The following is a 22,362-nucleotide window of genomic DNA, read 5'->3' as shown; positions in this document are numbered from 1 at the left end:
ATGTCATCCCTTAAAGCTCATTTGATAGAAAATAAGCCTTGGAAAATTAATCAAAATTATAAATAAATTAGCAACCAATAGATTAATTGTAAAGAAACATGTAATACGTAAATGTGATAGAATCCCTTACTTGTACCAAAGTAAATGATTTTCATGACAGTATTAAACTACTGAAGATTTAAGATATATTAAGTTATTACAATTGGATTTCAAAATTCCATGGTTATAGCATGAATAAAACAGTTTAGTTATAGAAAATGGTGGGATGTATCAAAGTATATCAAAGTTTGAACACATTTTAAATTTTGTTTTATTTCTATACCAATGGCATACAGCACTGTGTTAATTTAAGCTATACAACATAGTAACTTGCAAAATTCATCACCACAGTAAGTTTATTAGCATCTATCACATCACAAATTCACTCTATGTAAGAACTTTTAGGATGTGCTTTCTTAGATTTCCAATGAAATATGTGGTAGAATTTATCATTAATAACAATTCAATTTAGATGAAAGTGTAAGACTAATAATAATCTCTACATTCATTTTTTTCTATTCATTATTTTTTCTGTTTCATTTTCTAAACTCATCATTCAAATTGTTTATGTCCCGGAAAGTGAAATTACCTAGTTACAAGTCAAAGCTAATGTCCCTTTATATGCATGCAATTTAATATGATTAAAAATTTACTATGTGTCAAACATCCTAATGGTATTATTTCTGAAATTAAAGAGCACTAGAAGATGTATTTTGAGAAAACATGTTGGAGAATCTCAGCCCATTTTAAAAATAAGGAAATTTTTATCTTATCACTGTCATTGTAACTGTCATCCTGTTTTTCATCGATTTGTTTGAGCAGGCTCCAGAAACAACTCAATTAGTCCTATCCGTGAGATTTTAGCAGCCTCTTTTTACTCACCCTTCCCAACAGTGCCACATTGGAGGCTCTCTCAGGGTCAAGGAAATGAGACCCATTATGGTTACAGTTTTTGGCATATCGAATACACCACGGAGAGCTTGCCAGGCTCTGCTGTGCGGGCAGGATACTCTCAGTAGCTTGCCGGTTCTCCGAGAGAGAGAACTAGATAATAAGAGGTGTAATTCTCAGTTGCACGCTTCCAGGAGCTTTGTTTTATAGCCTCTGGATCCTGGCCGTTGGTGGGATTACATGCCTGCCAAGGGCAGTTTGTGAGTGGGACTGCCTAGCTACTGGAAAGTGGGGGATCTGGGTGGAGGAGGCCCAGTTCTGATCTGAGCAGGCTTGGAGATCTCAACCCTGGGTCCTGCAGACCTAGGTTCCTCTGCCGGATCCTTCATGAGTGACCCTCTGAGTGTATGGAGAGTGGCCTTGGGCATGGTTGTGGCTGGGTTCCGACGTCTTTGGCTGCCAGGACTCTGCTTGGGGCGGGCAGGGAAACTCAACCCGCCCCCCTCTAAGGGAACCCCGATGAAGACAGTCAAGCATGGGGTCAAGTGACTCTGCCAGTTTTTATCACAGTATGTGGATAATATCCAAAGACAGTGGAAACAAGGGCCAGTGGGACTTTTGCATAGTAGGAAGCTTCCCACAAACAGGGATAAAGGGGACCACTGTAACAATGATAACTGGAAATGATCATTCTGGACAAGAACCAAGTGCTGAAAGGAGGTAAAGTGATACGCATGATACCCTTTCAGTAACAGTATTGAAAATCACAATGCCTAAAAGGAAAGAGAGAAAGGGAGAGGAAAGTCTTTAAGGGCGTAGATGGGTACAGGAGGGAAACTGGGGACATTGGTGGCTGAAAATGCACATGGGTAAAGGAAGGGTGTTGGACCACTATGTGACTGAAACTCAATCATGGTCAGCTTTATGTATCTTATGATGATTCATGTTTTTAAAATTTTAATTAAATAAATTAAATTTAAATTAAAATGGGCTGGAAAACGACAGCACAGTGGTATGGGTTTGCCTTATATGCAGCCAGCCCGGCTTTGATTCCTCTGCCCCTCTCAGAGAGCCCGGCAAGCTACCAAGAGTATCTCGCCTGCACTGGAGAACCTGGCAAGCTACCCGTGGCATATTCGATATGCCAAAAACAGTAACAACAAATTTCAAGTAACCTCAAGTTACTGATGCCCACTCGAGCAAATTGATGAGCAATAATATGACAGTGACAGTGACAGTGACCAAATTAAAATACAATCTTTTTAAGATAATCTTCCATTAATGTTCTAACTTAACTCTGTATGAGATAAAGCCAAAGCTATGTATTTCAACAGGCAAATTTGTTCAACAATTGTGGTTTTAGCTTCCCCTTTCTTTCTCCTTCCAAACTCCTTTGTTCATATAAGCAAGGAAGATTCATGACTTTCCTTTGGAATTTTATTCTAAAGTGACTGTCATTCTTGTTAAGTACTTACACACAAATGCACAAATGAATGGTCTATTCATTATTAGCTGTATCCAACCTGAAATCAAATGTTATCTATATTCTTCTTATCAAAACTCTCTGAGCCTCAAGCTTGTTATTGACACGCTTCTAGTATTCAATACAGTAGTAGTATTAAGCTTGGTCATCACATTCACCATTAAATCTCTAGCCATTCCACATGAAAAAATGCTCCTCATCACTAATCATCAGGGAGATGCAGATCAAAACAACTATGAGATACCACCTCACACCACAGAGACTGGCTCACATCCAAAGAACAAAAACAACCTCTATTGGCTTGGATGTCGGGAGAAAGGAACCCTCCTACACTGCTGGTGGGAATGCTGGCTGGTTCAGACCTTTTGAAAAACAATACGGTCGCTTCTCTAAAAATTAGAAATCAATCTCCTATTTGATCCAGCAATACCACTTCCAGGAATATACCCCTGAGAAGCAAAAAAGCATAGTTAAAATGACATTTGCACCTATATTTTTATCGCAGCACAGTTTACAATAGCCAGAATCTGAAAAATAAAACCGAATTCCCGAAAACAGATTACTGGCTAAAAAAAATTTTCATACATCTACGCAATGGGATACTATGCAGCTGTTAGAAAGCATGAAGTCATGAAATTTGCATATAAGTGAACCAACATGGAAAGTATCATGTTGAGTGAAAGGAGTCAGAAAGAAAGAGACAGACACAGAAAGATTGTACTCATATGTGGAATATAAAGTAGCAGAGAGGTACAAGCAAGCAATGATGCAACCTCTGGCAGAAAGCTCTCTGGAATTAGTCACTAAAATAATAAAATACAAAAATCTAGAACCTCGATGCAGCTACTGTGGCCACACGATCTCATATCTCTTCATTCTCAGCAATGGAAAACAAATTATCAAGTGCTTCCTTTCCAGCAGGTCCGACACTTGGGAGGTAGGGGGGAACTCCAAACAATAATAGTGAGTTTTTTTGTTTGTATGTAATCAAAGTAAAGAGAAAGTAAAGTGAAATTTATCAGCTACACAGGCAGCGTGGGGGGCTGGGGGGGTCGTCGGGGCAGAGGTTTACCGTGGTTCTTGGTGGTGGAATATGTGCACTGGTGAAGGGATGGGTGTTCGAGCATTATGTAACTGAGACTTAAGCCTGAAAGCTTTGTAACTTTCCACATGGTGATTCAATTAAATAAATAAATAAATCTCTAGCCATTCATTCTCTGTAGCTTCAACCTTGTATCCTCTGATTAACATGTTCCCTACTTTTCTTCACTCCTCTGGCTCCTCCTGGAAACACTGTTCTCTTGGTTTCCAATGTGCTTCGCTTTTATTTTATTTTATTCTTTAGATTTTTGCATAAGACTGGAAACATGTACAATTTCTCTTTTTCAGTTTGACTAACTTTACTAAGCAGAAGATTCCCCAATCTGTAGGTTCATCCACATCATTGATGATTGACTATTTTGTGCCTTGCAAAGCACTTCCTCAAATACGCAAACATTTTTCTCTCATTTTAAAACGCTACTTAAATATTTCCTTTTCTGTTAGGTATTCCTTTTTTCTCTATTTATAGTGAAAATTTCTCTTTCTGACAAATCCTTGCTTAATATTTTCCATATTTATTTCTAATACACTGCATAATTACTTTTATTTTCCTTTCTCTCGAATAGAGTATAGAGACTGAGAAAACTTTTTTTTTGGCATATTTCTAAAATAGTGTTGGGACCTGATAAAGATGTATGCATTCAATGAATATCTGCTGGATAATTAAAAGCAAACTAAGTTTATTGAACATGTGTAAAGACAATTATTCTTGCTCTATATTAATTTAATTCACTAAATAAACTATATGAGCTAAAGAATAATTTTTTCTTCTTCAAATTAAATATAGGGAAACTAATGGCAGAGTTCCCATTTTAGTTATTATGACAATTCCTATCACTATAGCCCTTAATTATTCCCCAGAAACCATCTATAAAACAAGGACACAAAAGAAAGACAAAGATAAAAGTCTCCTTCTACTTCTCCCTTATTCTTTGGGGAATAATAATAAACTTTGGTGCTTGACTGTGCATAAGAATTCCAAAAGTAATAAAGGATTAACATTAAATCAACAAGAAATATAGAGGGAGAGAGTCTCAAGTCACAAGACAATGATGCAAGCAACTATGAACATATATAAAACATTTCATCTTGGCTTGTTTTGACCACAAATATGTGCTTTTGAGTTGGAAAAGAATGGCAGCTTTTTATGTTCATTCTTGGCAATTCACAAGAGATTACAAACTGGACCATCCAATATTTTTAAATTCTTTCATATGTTTATGTGATCCATGGAGTAATAATTTTTCTTCCATCTCTAACTTTCTCAGCCTTCATTCAAATAGTGAGTATAAACTGTTTAATAGAATGAGCCACATTTACTGAAGTTTTGCAAATATAATTTCTTTTTGCCCATGAGAAAACAATTATTTGAATGGAATCTTGGTTTTTTTAAAAACTAAACTAAAAATATTAATGTTCTTGTTTCCCTGAGATCTGAAGAATATTTTTAAATAAATTCACATATGCCTTTGAGAGATGACAAAGTGATGTATAGGTCTGGAAAGACAGTGCAAGGGTTAAATTACTTGTCTTGTGTACAGCTGACCCCAATTCAACCCCTTGTGTACAGCTGACCCCAATTAAACCCCAGTATACTGTCCCTCAACTACTACCAGACCCCTGAACACTACCAGGTGTGGTTCAAGCCACCTTCAATCCCCCTTGCCCCCCAAAATAGATGCATATACAAAGAATTTTAGGATTTAAAGTAAATATATATATTAGCTGTTAAGTCATTGGAGAATGATACTTCTTTATTATGTCCTGGGTAAATAGGAATATTAAAGATATTTTCCATGGGGCTGGAGCAATAGCACAGCGGGTAGAGCATTTGCCTTGCACGTGGCTGACCTGGATTCGATTCCCAGTATCCCATGTGGTCCCCCAGCACTGCCAGGAGTAATTCCTGAGTCCATGAGCCTGGAGTAACCCCTGTGCATCACTGTGTGTGACCAAAAAAGCAAAAAAAAAAAAAAAGAATATATTTTCCATAATATGTTTTCTTCTAAATTTGTGCATTGCTTTTCACTTTCATTATGTTAATGAGATCTTTTATACTGTGAATTAATAATTCTGTAAATAACAATATATTCAGCATGTTTAGGGTTATGGTAATTATTTTTGTTGCATTTACATGCAGGATTTACACTAAACTGACCATTGCTATCTCCAGGAAATATTCAAAAACTTAAAGGGTGAGTACCAAGAATTATTTGAAATGAATCTTTTTTCTCTGACCACTATATTAAATAAAATACCTTAGAAGCTTAAAGAAATGCCCTGAATAGATAGAATACAAATATGTCTAAAGATCCAAAAGACAGTTCATTAAAATATAAAAATATAATTCAAGGTATTGGGAGATATAATTGCCCCCAAAGACCCATATAAGTGAATTATTTTTAAAATTCACTTAATTGAATGTTTTATGAAATTTATAGACTGTACATTCACTTTTATACAGTCCCAGGATCACTAAGAATCTATAAGCAGTAGTCATTTATGTTTAGCTGTCATTGCAATAATTAGATGAGTGTGAAATACACAGTCTGACCAAGTAATTCTGTTAAAATTTCCTATGTATAAATATGTAAAGAAATTTCCTAACTCATGGTCCTACATTCTCTCCTTGAAAATCCTTCCTTGATTTATTAAATAATCTTTGAAAATGTGAAAATATTTCCAGGAAGGAAAAATAAGAATTCAACAAAAATACATTATGATTTGGCTGTCAACAGCTTGATTACAAACTCCACAAATCTGGACCAAAGCAATAGTACAGTGAGTAGGATGTTTGCCTTGCACTCGACTGACCCGAGTTCAATCCCCTGCGTCCCATATGGTCCCCCAAGAACTGCCAGGAGTAATTCCTGAGTGCAGAGCCAGGAGTAACCCCTGAGCATCAATCGGTGTGACCCAAAAAGCAAAAATAATAATAATAATAATAATAAAGTACAAACTCCACAGATCTATCCTGGGTGTTTTTCCTGCCCTATTTTCTATTTTCAAAATGAAGATGCCTGATAAATGTTTTTGAAAAATTACTTCACCTAAAATAATAGGCCAAAAATATGTCCTAAGAAACAGAAAAATTTGGTCATGATTTAATAGCAGCTATCTTAGGTTAGGGTGGAACTAAGCAGAAGAAAAGAAGTCAAAAAACCCATGTTTCAGATTTACCAATAGGAAAAGTCAGGTGGAGCATTACATGGGGTGTAAAAAGATAAGTAAGGTCCATTTAAAAGGGATAAAAGTGAACATGTGGAAAGTGCTGCAAATAAAGGAATATGAAAACGCTTGTGGAAGGGGAGGCAAAAATGTTTAAAGAAAGCATTTGCAAAAAAATAAAAATTTCCTGTCAGTCCATTATAAAGTGACCACATGAACTATGGCTACATGGCACAGGCATACTGAACTGGTTACAGTCTCTCAAACCAGTTGTATTCCTAAAGTCAATTGAACTAAATTGGCATATCTAGTACATATTCAAATGGAAGTACATCAAGATGCTCAATTGGGATCATATAGAGACAAAGTACAGGATTCTTTGTCAAAGTATATAACATATCCAGTTTCTTTTTTCAAAGCTGTTTTTAATATAAAATGATACACATCAATCATAAACACCACAGATTCAAGGGCGATAGAGGTCTTTTTAATAGCACTTCAAAAACATAATGAATAAGTTGAATGAGCTGTAAATGAAGCAATCATAAAATTGTGCCTTGTTGAGTAATTATATTATATGTGGTCTTTTAAAATAGCTAGATATATCACTTAATTATCATATTTTAGGTAATCTAGTCTTAGGTATTTTATATCATATCTAGTACTATTCCAATACTATTCAAAGAAGTTCACCTGGACAGAAATGTAGCTTCAACAGTTCAAGTAAACAAATGAACAAGTAGATTAATAGGCATTTTTTCATAATACCAAAGAGATATACACTAGGACTTTGCCTAATAGTCTTAGCAAGGTAAAGTATACACTCAAGGAACTGGATATTACAGTGAATGGGGCACTTGCTTTGCTCATGGCCAAGCTAGGTTTCATTCTTGGCACCCCATATGGTCCCCTGAGCTCTGCAAGGAACAAGGAGTAAGCTCTGAGCACAGCTCAAAAACAAACAAAAAGGGGGGGGGGGGAGGAATCACTTAGCTCAAATTATCTCTATTTTTGAATATTTATGATACTAATATATGTATGTTCAAAGTCTGTGTCATAAAAGTCACTGATTTAGTGTTTAAGCAAAGCTGTTTTGGAACAGAATCGAAAGAAATGTGGTGATTTCAGAAAGAACCCACATTCCCAATTAAAGTGCAATAACCAATGTCTTCTCCATGTCTTCCAGACCAATGAATGTTTCCGGCAGAGAAACCACCTCTGTCAGCTACTTTATCCTCCTGGGCTTTCCCTCCAGCCCAGAAATGCAGCTCCTCTACTTTGGGCTCTTCTCAGTAACCTACACCCTAACCCTGATGGGGAATGCAGCCATTGCCTGTGCTGTGAGGTGGGACCGACGCCTCCACACACCCATGTACATCTTCTTGGGGAATTTCTCTCTCCTGGAAATATTTTATGTCACCACAACTGTCCCTAATATGCTGGTCAACTTTCTATCCAGCAGTAAGTCCATTTCTTTTGTAAGCTGTTTTGCACAGTTCTACTTCTTCTTTTCATTTGGGTGTGATGAGGGTTTCTATCTTTGCATCATGGCCTTTGACAGGTACCTTGCCATCTGCCGTCCTCTGCATTACCCGCGGATCATGACCAAACAGATGTACACTGGCCTTGTCATCTTGGGATGGTCGAGTGGTTTAGTCATCTTTATGACCCCGGTCGTTCTCATTTCACGGTTGCCCTTCTGTGGCCCAAATACAATTGACCATTTTATATGTGATCCTGTCCCACTGATGATGTTATCTTGCTCTAAAGACAACATCACTCAATTCATTTTTTCTACTGTCAATGTTATTTTCATGATTGGTACCTTTCTCTTTGTTATGTGCTCCTATGCTCTGGTGATTCTGTCTGTGCTAAGAATGCCCTCGGCAGCAAGCAAACGCAAAGCTTTCTCTACTTGTGCTTCTCACCTGGCAGTGGTCATTCTGTTTTTTGGGTCAGTTATGGTGATGTATATCAGCCCTGGATCAGGACATCCAGTAAAAACGCAAAAAATTATTACATTGTTTTATTCTGTGATAACACCTCTCTGTAATCCTCTAATATATAGCCTCAGAAACAAGGAGATGAAGGCTGCCCTTAGGAAAATCTTCAGGATTGAACAAGGTATCCACAAAATATAAATGAGAACCATTTATATAAATGGGGTGGTGCTATGTGGTGCCAGGAATTGAGCTGAAGTTAGAAACTTGCAAAGCAAATCCCTTAGCCTTAACATATTTCCAGTCCCATTAAAACTATTTCGTAAAATAGTTTATTTGTATTATTACTTTGTGATCTTTAGTTTTGCTGCCATTTAAGAAATATTATTACCCAAAACATAAAAAGTATACTATATAAAGTTTAATTTATGTAATATGTAGCATTCAAGAAGTTTGTTCCAAAGTGATGCACAGCATTAACTGGACTTTCTTTTATTTAAACAAAACAAAACCTTCAGACCTAGAGAGATGGTACAGAGGTTAGGCACATGTCTTACATTCTGCCAACCCTGCTTCAATCTTAGCACCGATAGGATTTCTCTAAGTTTCATAAAATAAATGGTTTAATGTAATCTTATATATTTATTTGCTTTTACATTCAAATAAGAAACATGCATCAAGAATATGAGAAATTTTCTGAGAAACCACTCTACCTAGGAATGAAATATAAACAATTTAAAACTTTATCCTAATTGATTTCAAAGGTAATAATTCTAACACTTATTTTCAGCTGTGAAGTTTAAGAAATGTTCATATGTTCATGCCAAATCCATTCATCTGTCTTTTACTTACAGTATATAAAAAAATAATGATTCCTAATAAAATATTGTGTTAGGGGCCAGAGAGAAAGCACAGCAGATAGGGAGTTTGCCTTGCACACGGCCGACCCGGGTTCGATCCCCAGCATCCCATATGGTCCCCCAAGCACTGCCAAGAGTAATTCCTGAGTGAAAAGCCAGGAGTAACCCCTGAGCATCGCTGGGTGTGACCCAAAAAGCAAAAAAGTATATATATATATATATATATATATATATATATATATATATATATATATATAGTGTTAATCACAATAAAGATGTTCAGCATCTATATGATTAATTGCATGGATTTTTTTTACCCATGTTACATTTGCTCTCGCATTAAGTTTGCTGCCAGTCAATAATATTATAGATTATTCTGGTACATTAGGAGACATTTACTGGTGCATTTACACAACTAACTTTTCCTCAGTCTACCTAGGCATCACAGTAAGTGAGATCCCCTGCAACCTGCTGACAATGGAGAATTAGAACCTGAGACTTATTTCACTGACCGATTGTCTAAATCTCTGTTCTTGCAATGGGAAAATGGGTTACTTCTCACTACAGCCACTCCCAGAGCTGACTGCAGAGCAGAATGGTGTGGAAAATCCTCATACATCCAGTCAGTTGTCTGTTTCATATAGAGGGGAAATGGTCCACTATGTAAAATAAGGTAGAGACACAGATAAATTAATATTATGAGCCACTTGTTGGTCAGAACTTAAATGTACCAGACAGAAAGATGAGAATCACAAAGATTTGAAAAGGCAGCATATAGATGGACCTATGAGATGAACATAATACAAACATTTGTATTATGGTTACAGGGGAGGCATTCTGTAGTTGAGTCAGAAGAATGAGTCATGTCAGGTAGCCCTTACCTCAGTTGCCCCAGGGTTCATATGAAGCATGTAAAACTGTAAACTATTCACAGAGGTATAATGAACCCCAAAATAAAGTTACTCTTCAAGGTGAATGAAACCACTTAGTCACTGAGGAGCTGCTTAGGACAGGCTCAGTGAGAAACCGTGCTAAGCCTCCAGTACAGCAGTAGCCTAAAGCAGTGCTAGTTTCTGAGAAAACAAAGCAGAAATGTCAAGCAAATTGATTAAATCGTTTCATTTGGGAGAGTTTAATTTGTTTTTCTTGTATTGTTGCTTTGTGTGGCTTTGACTCTTTTCCTTCAGAGCCTCTGATTTACAACCTTCCTTTGCCTTGAATATCCCACTTCTAGGAAGAAAAATAATGTGCACATGATCATAGGGTTCCTGTGCACAACGTGGTACTGGTTTTCCTACCACATGCTGCATCATGTGGAAGCGTTCACCTTTCACTAGGCCGACCCGAGTTCAATTCCTCCGCCCCTCTCAGAGAGCCTGGCAAGCTACCGAGAGTATCGCGCCCACACGGCAGAGCCTGGCAAGTCACCTGTGATGTATTGGATATGCCAAACACAGTAACAATAAGTCTCACAATGAGAGAGGTTACTGGTGGCCCCTGGGAACAAATCGATGGGACAGCCTTGCAAGCTTCCCCTGGTGTATTCATATGCTAAAGCCAGTAACAAGCTGGATCTCATTCCCCTGACCCTGAAAGAGCCCCCAGTGTGACATCATTGGGAGGGCTAGTCCAGATAGACTTCTAAGATCTCAAGGAAAGGACGAAATGAGAGGTTACTGAGCCCGCCCGAAAAATCGGTGATTAACGGGATTTCGTGATCGTGATATAAAACTGTATACCTGAAAATTATTCAATGTTATAAACTTGAATGTTAATATTATAAGGAAATATATTTTTATTTAATAAATTAATATCATATGGAAATAGGAGGAATTATTTCAAACAAAAAAGTTATTCATATAAAAATAGTGAGCAAAAAAACAAGCAAAACTTTTGTTTAAATTTATGAAAACTAGTAATAAAATCCATTAAGAATGTATGCAAAACAGGTTACTAAAATGTTTTATTCATTTTAAAATATATATACATACATCTCAGGCAGCAATTATGCAATAAGGAATTTAGTCTAACGTATTGCCCCCAGAGTTGTTTATAATAGAAAAAATAAGACCTTTCAGTATCAAATAGAGAATTTCTTATATGAATTATGCAGAACTAAAATAACATTTGAGCTATTACTATAATTTTATATTCTATTTTCTTATTTTTTCTTCCATGAGATTGGTCTATTTGTTATGCTTTATGTTTTATATTTTATTTAATTACATTGTTTATTTGGAGGTTGCACACAAATGGTTTTCAGCGTTTATTCCTGAAATCCAACTATTTGCTGGGATCCCTGCTAGCGGGTACTGGAGATTGACCCTGGGTCAGCCGCATGCAAGAAAAACACACTTCTTGCTGCATAATACTGTATAACACAGCCGTTTCTTGTGTTCCTTATATCAAGCATCTCTGCTTAGACTGTTTTTAATATCTTCAATCTCTTTAGTGAGGAACGTCCTGCTACTAGAAAAGAGCATGAAGTGTGTATTGTGTGTTCAATTAAGATTCTCTAACAGTGTGAGGCTTCATTATGATTTAATGGGTAAATCCTTCGCCTGTTATGTTTTCATAACCCATGCTCTTAAGGTTACACTGAAGAGTTGCTCTTCTTCTTCAACATTTCCATCTTATTTTTTAAGTTTTCCTGAATCTTTTTTCATAGAGAGGGTAGCTTCTCTTGTTTTCCTACAGATGGCAGTGTGGCTTTAGTGTTGGAATTCTCTTTAATTTACATGCCTGGTGGGATAGACGTCAACCTCGATGACAATCTTGTTCATATAGGTGCCTAAGATCAACCCAAATGCAGAATATTCACACTGCCCTCTGCCTTCATGGAAGATCAATTTTCTATTAAAGCAAAAAGTCTACATTCCTAATCCTCACCTCTAGGTTCTGGTGTAATGACCAGATGCCACCCAGGCTTATCTAAACACAGACATTCAACTGTCGCCCAGAGACACACCACTGTACACTATGCAAGTTCATGACAAATTGCACCCTTGGCAGCCCACATAGACTCATGCCACTGACCGCTAACCAAGCCCTTAAAGAGTGCCAGACATGATGAGGAGACAGAGGAAGTCACCCCCGCTAATAAACCAAGATAAACCCTGGGGGGAAACTTCTAATATGATAAAATTGTAAATACATAAAAGAGCTGTAAACACGTAAAAGAGACTGCAAAATGGTTATTACAATGCTCATTGAAGCAAACTATAATTTATCTCCGGCTCTTTCACAACAGTCTGGAAACAGTTCTGTCTACTGACCCAATATGAGTCAGGGTCAACTGACCTTACAGAAGCAAATTGATTGGACTCAATTGCAGAATCTGTTGCAGAGCTCAAATGAACCCTGCGACTTCGCAATAACACTCGCATGCACAGTTCAGCAGCAATCATGGCTGCTCAGGGCTTGGCTGAGGACATGTTCCTCTCTTGTTCTCAAAAACAAACTTGGCAGCACTGGTTCAGTTGAATCTAGTAAGGCATCCCTGTGATATGGCTCCACCCCATTTAGTCATACTTAGGGGGGGAAAGTCTCCTATGTGTGGGACTTAACAGGAAGAACATACACCTGTATCCCAAAAGACCAGTACATAGACTGCAGTCCATTTGTTCCCAGTTACCCTAGCTATGGTTTCAGCTCACTCCATCCTCTCTAGTTACTGACTCAGTGACTTCATAGGAGCCCTCACAGGGACACAGTGGGAGCCATATGTCCCTGCCCTTCATAACGTCATCTGCAGACCCCACTGTGAACTTTGAAATAGAAACTTTCCTCAGGCAAGTTCTGTGAACAAACGGACTAAGTACTTTCCCTCTACCCAAAGACACGACAGAATCCACACCCACATGGGAACAGCAGGAATCATTAGACCTGACTGAAGTCCCAGAAATAACTACAAGACCTCGTTCCGATCTCTTATTGCTGAAATTCCACACAACTCTACAACTGAGTTAATAAGTTCAGTAAAATTGCAAATACAAAATCAACATGAAAATGTTTTGCTCTATATAACAAAATTAAATATCTCAAAGTATATTAAGAAAATAATACCAGAACACTATCTTCCAAAGGAATAAGACATATAGGAACAAACTAACCAGGAATGTAAAACATCTACATACTGAAAAGCATAACATTGAAATAAGAAATTGAAGAAAACACAATATATTGGAAGAATTAATATTATTAAAATGTCCATAACTTATATACTGATCTACAAACTCGGTACAGTTACTATCAAGATTCAAAGTCACTTTTTCACAGAAATGGAAAAACAATCATAAAATTTTGTGGTACAGAATCTTAAAGACCCAAATAGTTGAAGCAATACTGGAAAATAAGAACAAAGGTAGAGGTATCACACGTCCCCGTTTCAAGTTATATTACAAAGCAAAACAATATGTCTTTGCCTACATTTTTAACATTTCAAATAAATAATATGGTCAGGCTAATTTGAAAATATTGATGAAAAATTTTTTATTCTTCAAAATAACACATTTTCCTATTATAGTTATTATAATAAGTTCTACTGCTAATTATCCCCTAGGAACCTTTGTATGCCCTGTTAGTAGAAGAACCACAGAAGATAAGAGCTTAGTTTTACAAGTGTAAGAGTCCTCCGAGAATAACAAGGCTTGGGACTTCATTGTAAATAAGTAGAATTCAGAAATGATTTCAACTGTGGAACAAATACTTTTAAAATTATAGAGGAAAGGATCCCAAATCTCACAAGACCATGATGCAAGGAAACAGAAACAATAACTTCATCTGGGTTTTCATCTCAACCATAAATAAGAGCTTTCAAGATGGAGAGAAAAATCTTTTGAAGTTCACTGTTTGGAACTCATGGCAGGTTATAAACTAGATGGCCCAATTCTTCAGAAGCTCCCTCCATGGTTTTCACTCTGTGTGGTAATATTTCCTTGCCTCTCTGACCTTTCTTCTCTACATGTATCCTGGGAGGGATTTGAATTTTGCATTCCCTTCTAAATACCCTGAGTTTTCGACTGAAATGAAGTAATACAAATTGGTATCTTTTTTCTCTAAAGATCTGAATACATAAATAGAGTAAAATTCAAGTAAGAGAGTTTGAAATATTAATTTTCCACAAGTCTTGGAAGATAAAATGTATTTCTGTTTTCTTATGTGTTAAAATATGAATGAATATTGTTCATAAAAAGATGAAAAGTGCATGAAAATATGTAACTTAAATTATTGGAGGGGAATTTATTATCAATATTATTAATTGTGTTGCATCTTCAATGAGAAAATATAACAAATCTTTAATTCCATTCTGAAAAGATTCTCTCAAAATCAAATATTACTCTTATTTTCACTAGATATACATCTTCATTTTTTTATTAAATGATAAAATTATTCAGCATCTATGTGCTTTCTGTTTCTTGTATTTATAGTGTCTCCTTTGGATTGTGACTTTATACAGTTAGCATTCTTAAGATACAGGAAACACAAACAGGGTGAGTACTGATACTGATATAATGTTCCAAGGTCCTAGTGTCAGTGATAATTACTAAGGTAACTTACATTGGAGTACCATGGCATCAAGTCACAGACATTACATGAGAAAAAATATGAATTTTAAAGATTCATTCAAATGAATAACGAAAATAACTATATTTGTATGACAAAAGATGAGCGAATTTTGTTTTTTTTCCAATAAAAATAAATTAGTGACCATAGAGATAGTAAAGAAATCAAAGATCTTGTCTCAGATGTTTCCAAACCCCGTTTGGTCCCTGCACGATATGTGGCTCCCTGAGCATTGCTAGAAATGATTAAAATGCAATACATGCCAGGAAAAAACTCAAGCACTATCAGAAATGCTTCCCCCAGAAAATGCACAAGAATATTTGTGCACACCTTATAAGTTAGGTATATTTTAAATGATGTCAATGTTCAGTCATGATAAAAATATGCTTTACTCTCTTTACCTCTATAACTTTTCCCTATGTATATTTTGTACACAAAGTATGAGCATTATAATAATTTAAATATTAGGTTAAAGGCACTCTATTTTTCATTTATATAACTAGCCAGGAGTTATTTAGTAACATAGTGTGCAGTCTGAAGGCAAGAGAATACCTATTGTTTTTCAGATAGTGTACAATTACCACATCTAACAAAATAATAAAATTATTCAAAATAAAATACCTAAATGAAATTTTTCCTATTATTCAATAATCATATCAGATCAAGGAAGAAACATGTCTTCCAGTATAATAAAAATATATAAAGAACCTGATCAACTTAAGAAGCTCTGTTACTAGCTCAACTGCCACTTGATATAAGTGACAGTTATGGGAAACAAATAATATAAATTCTCATGAACATTCGTAATTGATACATAGCCACAAGAACAATGAAGATACTAACCTGGCAGTCTTTCCACTTTGTATGACAAATGTGATGGTAGAGTTCTAAGGACACAAGACATATGAAATTTAAATTTTGATTCAATAACAGCAAATTAAATTGAAGGCATGGGATTATTAAAGCAAGATATTCCATGTTTCAGGCTTGTCTCAATTAAAAAAATAAAAGACTATATTGAGTATATAGCATTGTAGCAGTGTCATCCCATTGTTCATCGATTTGCTCAAGCGGGCACCAGTAATGTCTCCATTGTGAGAGTTGTTACTGTTTTTGGCATATTGAATACTCCACGGGGAACTTGCCAGGCTCTGCCATTCAGATGAGATACTCTCGGTAGCTTGCCGGGCTCTCCAAGAGGGGAATTGATCCTGGGTCAGCCTCTTGCAAGGCAAATGCCCTACCCGCTGTGCTCTTGCTCCAGCCCATATGATAAATATATCCAAAAAAGGAAAACTAGCCAAATGCAGAAAAATTATGAGATAGTTAAATAGAAGTTTTTATTTTGAGTCACATCCGGCTATGCTCATGGCTTACTCCTGGTCAGATGCTCAAAGATCATTCCTGGCAGAGCTCATGGAACCACCTGTGGTGCTGAGTATTGAACCAGTCATGGGGGAGGCAGGTGTCCTACACACTATACTGCCTCTCTAACCGTTAGAAAAATAAGTTGTCTGCTTTTCAACTTTTTTTGCAGAAATTCACATTTAATAGCCGAGAGGTTCAAATAAATCACCTTTCTGAAGGCAGCTGCCTCAAAGTAACTGATTTCTCACAGTCAAAGGGGCTATCAAATTCCAAACAAAAAAATTCTAGTACCAGAGTGTGGGACTTACTGTGCAACAAACAATAGAGAGAGAGACAGAAAGAGAGAGAGATGAATATGGTCATATTTTTTATAAGCCTGTCCTAGTACTCAAGAGGTTGTTTGAGTTATTATTTTACAAGATTTCAAACAAGCATAAAGAAGAATATTCCTGGGCCTGATCTTTGTATTTCAGTGAGACAAAATATTTGAAATGTCTTTTTCTGAGTAGTAGTTCATGTGTTTTGATATCAATGTTATAAGTAATAATAGGATAATTTACATAACACATCAGAAGAAATTTTGCAGACATTAATATGTTTGTGCTACAGAAGGTTAAATGGGTTCAAATACATAGATATTCATGACATTCAAAAAACTACAAGTTTTGCATTTCTTATCTGTAATCTAGTATCTTGACCTTATTTAATTGCCTCAGATTGTACTTTTTAATTTATCTTTCTATTGTCATCTATTCAAAATGGAAAAAATAGCAGGCTTAAGGGGTTGCTGGGAAAATTGGAAACAATGGTGGAGTGTAATGGTGAAGGTGTAATGGTGGTGGGATTGGTGTTAGAATCTTGAATGCCTGTAATAAATAATCATGAACAACTTTGTAAACCACAGTGTCTAAAGTGTAAAATAGAAAAAATTCTATATTTTAAGTTTTAAAAATTTTTTAAATGAAAACATATACTTAAGGAATAGGTTGAAATCATTGGTTTTTGCTCATTTTAATTTAAAAAAGACCTTTATTTTTTAAAAGTAAATAAATTTGGTTTTCTCAGGAAGAACTCACATACTCCATTAAAGTGCAATAACCAATGTTATCTTCATGTTTCAGACAGATGAATGTTTCCAGCAGAGAAACCACCTCTGTCAGCTACTTTATCCTCCTGGGCTTTCCTTCCAGCCCAGAAATGCAGCTCCTCTACTTTGGGCTTTTCTCAGTAACCTACACCCTAACCCTGATGGGGAATGCAGCCATTGCCTGTGCTGTGAGGTGGGACCGACGCCTCCACACACCCATGTACATCTTCTTGGGGAATTTCTCTCTCCTGGAAATATTTTATGTCACCACAACTGTCCCTAATATGCTGGTCAACTTTCTGTCCACCACCAAAGCTATCTCTTTTTTGAGGTGTTTTGCACAGTTCTACTTCTTCTTTTCATTTGGGTGCGATGAGGGTTTCTATCTTTGCATCATGGCCTTTGACAGGTACCTTGCCATCTGCCGTCCTCTGCATTACCCGCGCATCATGACCAAACAGCTGTACACTGGCCTTGTCATCTTTGGATGGTCCTGTGGTTTCATCATCTTCCTAACTCCAGTTGTTCTCATTTCACAGTTGCCCTTCTGTGGCCCAAATATCATCAACCATTTTATGTGTGATCCTGTCCCATTGATGATGTTATCCTGTTCTGAAAACAACATCATCCAGCGTACTTACTCTACTTTCAATGCTATTTTCATGATTGGTACCTTTCTCTTTGTTCTGTGCTCCTATGCTCTGGTGATTTTGTCTGTGCTAAGAATGCCCTCAGCAGCAAGCAAGCGCAAGGCTTTCTCTACTTGTGCTTCTCATCTGGCAGTGGTCTTCCTGTTTTTTGGCTCTGTTATGGTGATGTATGTTAGTCCTGGATCAGAACATCCAGTGGAAGTGCAGAAAATTGTGACCTTATTTTATTCTGTGATAACACCCCTCTGTAATCCTCTAATATATAGCCTCAGGAACAAGGATATGAAGGCTGCCCTAAAGAAAGTTTTTGGAACTGAAATACCTGTGAATAAGACATAAATCAGAAACCATAAAAAACCACATTTAATTAAGTCTACTTTAATAATTTATGAGCAGAATATCCTCTACAGAATTTAGTACTTTTTTGTTACCTGTTAAAATAATACCCATTATCATCTTAAATTCCATTAACTATATAAATGGTTAGACTGATTTGTAAAATAAATTAATTTTCTAAGAATTGAACTCATCACTAGTCTCAAAAAGTACCAAATTTTTGTATTTCAGGAAATCCTGAAGCAACATATAACAATGTAACATAGATCATATAATTTTTTTGACTAACACTATACACAGTTTCTCAGTAATTTCAATAAAAAGGAAGGATTTCTATATAAGTCCAAACTTGAATGTATATGATATGATCACTCTACCTCTGAAAAATAATTGTTTTGCTCCATAGAAACAGATTTGTGCTTTAGCTGTATAATAAGTAATAGATCAGAGAGTACTCAAAATTGAAACAAGGAATTTAGTTGCTTTGCTTATTTGAGAGTGGAAAAATATAGGTGTTAGATGTAAATGGTCATATTCTTAAGATTTAGTTCCCTTTGCTACAAATCCAGTGTCAACTGATAGTTTTTATGACTAAGTTTTATTTCAGCACTTTTGCTGTCTTTCATAAGTATTATCTAAAATATCCCTAGAGAATTTCTTCTTAAAGTATATGTTAAAACTTTTGTATCAATTATATATTTTATTTTAACCATCGACCATAGCTTTTCAAGGATGACTCTCTAAAGTACAGCAGAAGACAATAAAGAATTAAGGTATAGTTTAAAAATCTACATTTGATATCTTCAGGAAATCAACTAATTCACTAAGTGAAGGGCAACTTTAATTGGACTTCCTTTAGGAACAAACAAAGTATTTGAGGTGCTTGGCCTTGAATACATATGATTTATGAAAATTTCTTAATAAAAGATGTGTTTATAACTTACTATAACAAGGTGAGTGGGAAAATCTAAATCAGAGAGCTGGACGATTTATGTAAGCCTTTATTAAGAATTCTTTTAAAACATTTCAAATATGATTGTGAGATGCTGATGTTTTCTTCAGTATTTTTATTGTTTCCATTTTGGTTGCTTATGTTTCTGTCACTCTACTTTGTATCTGGTGATTACAAAAATGATTAAAATGTGTAGTAATTAATAAAATGCACTATTAATATTTCTAAAACTGTATGGTTTCTGCATTTGTAACAAACTTTTTAATAATAATCAATGAGGCCCATATATCTAAGGTATACTGTATCCTAGGAAGATCACCTTCTATTTACATCACCTTCTACTTCAGTTTGCCTTCTATTAATGGAATGAAACCCAAGCTTGATAGTAATTGCTGCTAATAGAGGAACTGAATGCACCACTTGGGAGGACTCAAAGTCTGTTCTATTAAGAACATTCATGAAGATTTCAGTACACCATAGTTACCATAAGTCTCCAAGACAGATATGTCATGATGGAGCTTTATAACTTTTAGTAATCACAACTAAAAGGAAGGATTTCTATATAAGTCCAACCTTGAATATATGTATGATATATGTTTTGATATGATAACTTTTTGATATGACATGTTATGATATGATAACTTTGATATGATAACTTTTATTTCCTCCTAAATCACTTGATGGAACTGCATTCTACTGAGTGTATTTGGAGTACAATTGTTTATTTTACAATATACAACATCCTCTGGATCTATTTATTATTAATGCCATGTTCATATACTTGAAAATTAATTCAACTGTTTTTAGCGAAGTTTAGTAATATCTATAATGCCAAATTAATTGCATTGAGGCTGCAGAAAAGAATGAAATCATGCTATTTGCTGCAACTTGGTTGAAACTGGAAGATATCATGTTGGGTTATATAAGCCAAGAAAAGAAAGATAAACACAGGGTCTTCTCATTTATCTGTGGTATATATAATCCTGGATTAGGAAATATATTTCCCCAAAAATAAATGGGGAATGCCTAGAACTATATCACCCTTGACTCAATGTTTAGAGAACAGAAGGACAGAGAAGGAAAGAAATTGATTGGGAAAGTGAATGGAATATAATGGGTGAAAAGGCGTCAGGGCTTCAGTTATACTGTTGATACAGGTGATTGGCATATCTATATATCCAGACCACAGATTCTACAACACTGAAAACATGAGATCTAAACTGCATCCACTGGAACTTTGCAATGTGCCTGTCATGTTGACAAGTAGGGGATGGGGGTGAAGATTGGAGTAAGGATGGGATTTGGAACACTGATAAAATTTGACACTGGTGGTGGAATTGGTGTTGAAATATTACATGCCTAAAGCTCAATTATCAATAACTTTATAAATTATAGTTCTTTAATAAAATTTTTAATTACATTATATTCTCTCCCTTTAAAAGCACTTATCTATCTCTAACTGTGACAAAAAGATTGCCCCCTCCCCCATCTCTTCTTCTGTTTCCAAGTTTTTTAATCACTTCTCATCTCTAAAAACCATGTTTTCAAGTCCAGTCTTCCTTATTTTTTTCTTTTTGGGTCACATCTGTCAATACACAGGGATTACTCTTGTCTCATGCATTCAGGAATTACTCCTGGCAGTGCTCAGGGGACCATATGGGATGCTGGGAATCAAATCCAGGTTGGCTGCGTGCAAGGCAAACACCCTACCCCACTGTGCTATCGCTACAGCCTCTGTGCTCCAGTCTTCCTTAAGAGAAAGATCTCTGAAGGGAAACAATGGATAATTAAATAAAATAGAGTAAGTCATGTATGGTTACATATGAAAGTTTTTAATCTACTGACACAGTTCACCCCATTTCCTTTAATTATTAAGGAGAAACAAAGCTCTAATGCTGCTCTGTCTGATATGGTAACCACTATCAATGATACAGCACACTGGAAATGTAGCTGGTCTGATTTGGAGTTGTTAGTGAAAATTCAAATCAAAGAAGTATTTTTGTAACGCACCACATATTTCTTTGTCTCATGAAAGATTTGTAGGACAAAGTTTGATGAAATCTGTCTTCTCATTTCACCTCAACCAATCAAAATTTTCATTACATTTTTATGCAAAACATGCATATTGTTCTAACCTATCATATACACAGACATAATCTTAGTCTTTGCTAGTATATACTATAATTAACTGAGACTCAGTAAACAATAATTAAATACAGCTAAAAGACTTCATGTAGAACAAAAAGGAAAAATCCTCAAAGAAAACATAGAAAAACTGTCCATTGACATGAATCTTGACAATGACTTTTTTGGATATGATCCCTAAAGCACATGTAGTAAAATTAAAAATAAGCAAGTGAGACTAAATCAAACTAAAACACTTCTGCACAGTGAAAGAAATGATCAAAATTCTGCACTCAGTTAAGTCAACTGTGCTCTTTTACCCTTGGGGTCGGTACACAATGACTGCAAGCAGTAGACTCATTGGGAGTTCCCAAAATCTGATACTTATATAAGTCACCCTAGGAGACTTCAGAGACAGCCCTTTGCAGTGGACATTCATAGATTGGCTCCTTGCTTGAAAGACAATTCAGGAGATAAGGTTGATTTTTTTTTAAAGTTTCATGCAGGACCTAGCAACCTGAGAAAAATGATAGGCATCTTGGACTTCTTGTCATAAAAGAAAATGAACAGAAAAACAAACATCTTACTTTAAGGTTAGAGCTTGGACTGGTTGGGAAAATAAGTTAGAAAAAAATTGTAGTTGAGGGTAGAAGGAAAGAGAGTCCTGTCTCGAGGCAGTCTGGTCTGGTTTAAGTGGTCTATTCCTTATAAAACTTTGAAATTCTTTGGTTAAATATCAACCATCGCTGGGGTCTTCATGATAATCTTCAAGATTTAGGGCCTGGTGCTTTTGTTCTT

The 22,362-nt window shown here is 35.8% G+C and overlaps 2 protein-coding genes and 1 non-coding gene across 3 annotated transcripts; all 3 read left to right on the top strand.

The window, feature by feature from the left end:
• The first annotated feature begins 7,872 nt into the window (after window positions 1-7,872).
• Window positions 7,873-8,823, top strand: LOC101558780 (olfactory receptor 11G2-like). The gene has a single exon (XM_004609721.2). The coding sequence runs from the start codon at window positions 7,873-7,875 to the stop codon at window positions 8,821-8,823; it is 951 nt and encodes a 316-aa protein (XP_004609778.2).
• An 8,717-nt stretch (window positions 8,824-17,540) lies between these two features.
• LOC101558509 (olfactory receptor 11G2-like) lies at window positions 17,541-18,491 on the top strand. The gene has a single exon (XM_004609720.2). It carries the CDS (start codon window positions 17,541-17,543, stop codon window positions 18,489-18,491), a length of 951 nt encoding a protein of 316 aa, XP_004609777.2.
• Window positions 18,492-21,851: 3,360 nt separating this feature from the next.
• On the top strand, window positions 21,852-21,984 carry LOC129403951 (small nucleolar RNA SNORA70). Its single transcript, XR_008629579.1, has one exon. It is a non-coding gene; the product is annotated as a small nucleolar RNA SNORA70 (small nucleolar RNA).
• The last annotated feature ends 378 nt before the right edge of the window (window positions 21,985-22,362 follow it).

This window comes from Sorex araneus, chromosome 3 (genome assembly GCF_027595985.1).
Source record: "Sorex araneus isolate mSorAra2 chromosome 3, mSorAra2.pri, whole genome shotgun sequence".
NCBI classification, from domain to species: domain Eukaryota; kingdom Metazoa; phylum Chordata; class Mammalia; order Eulipotyphla; family Soricidae; genus Sorex; species Sorex araneus.
This window is presented reverse-complemented; position numbering and strand designations above follow the sequence as displayed.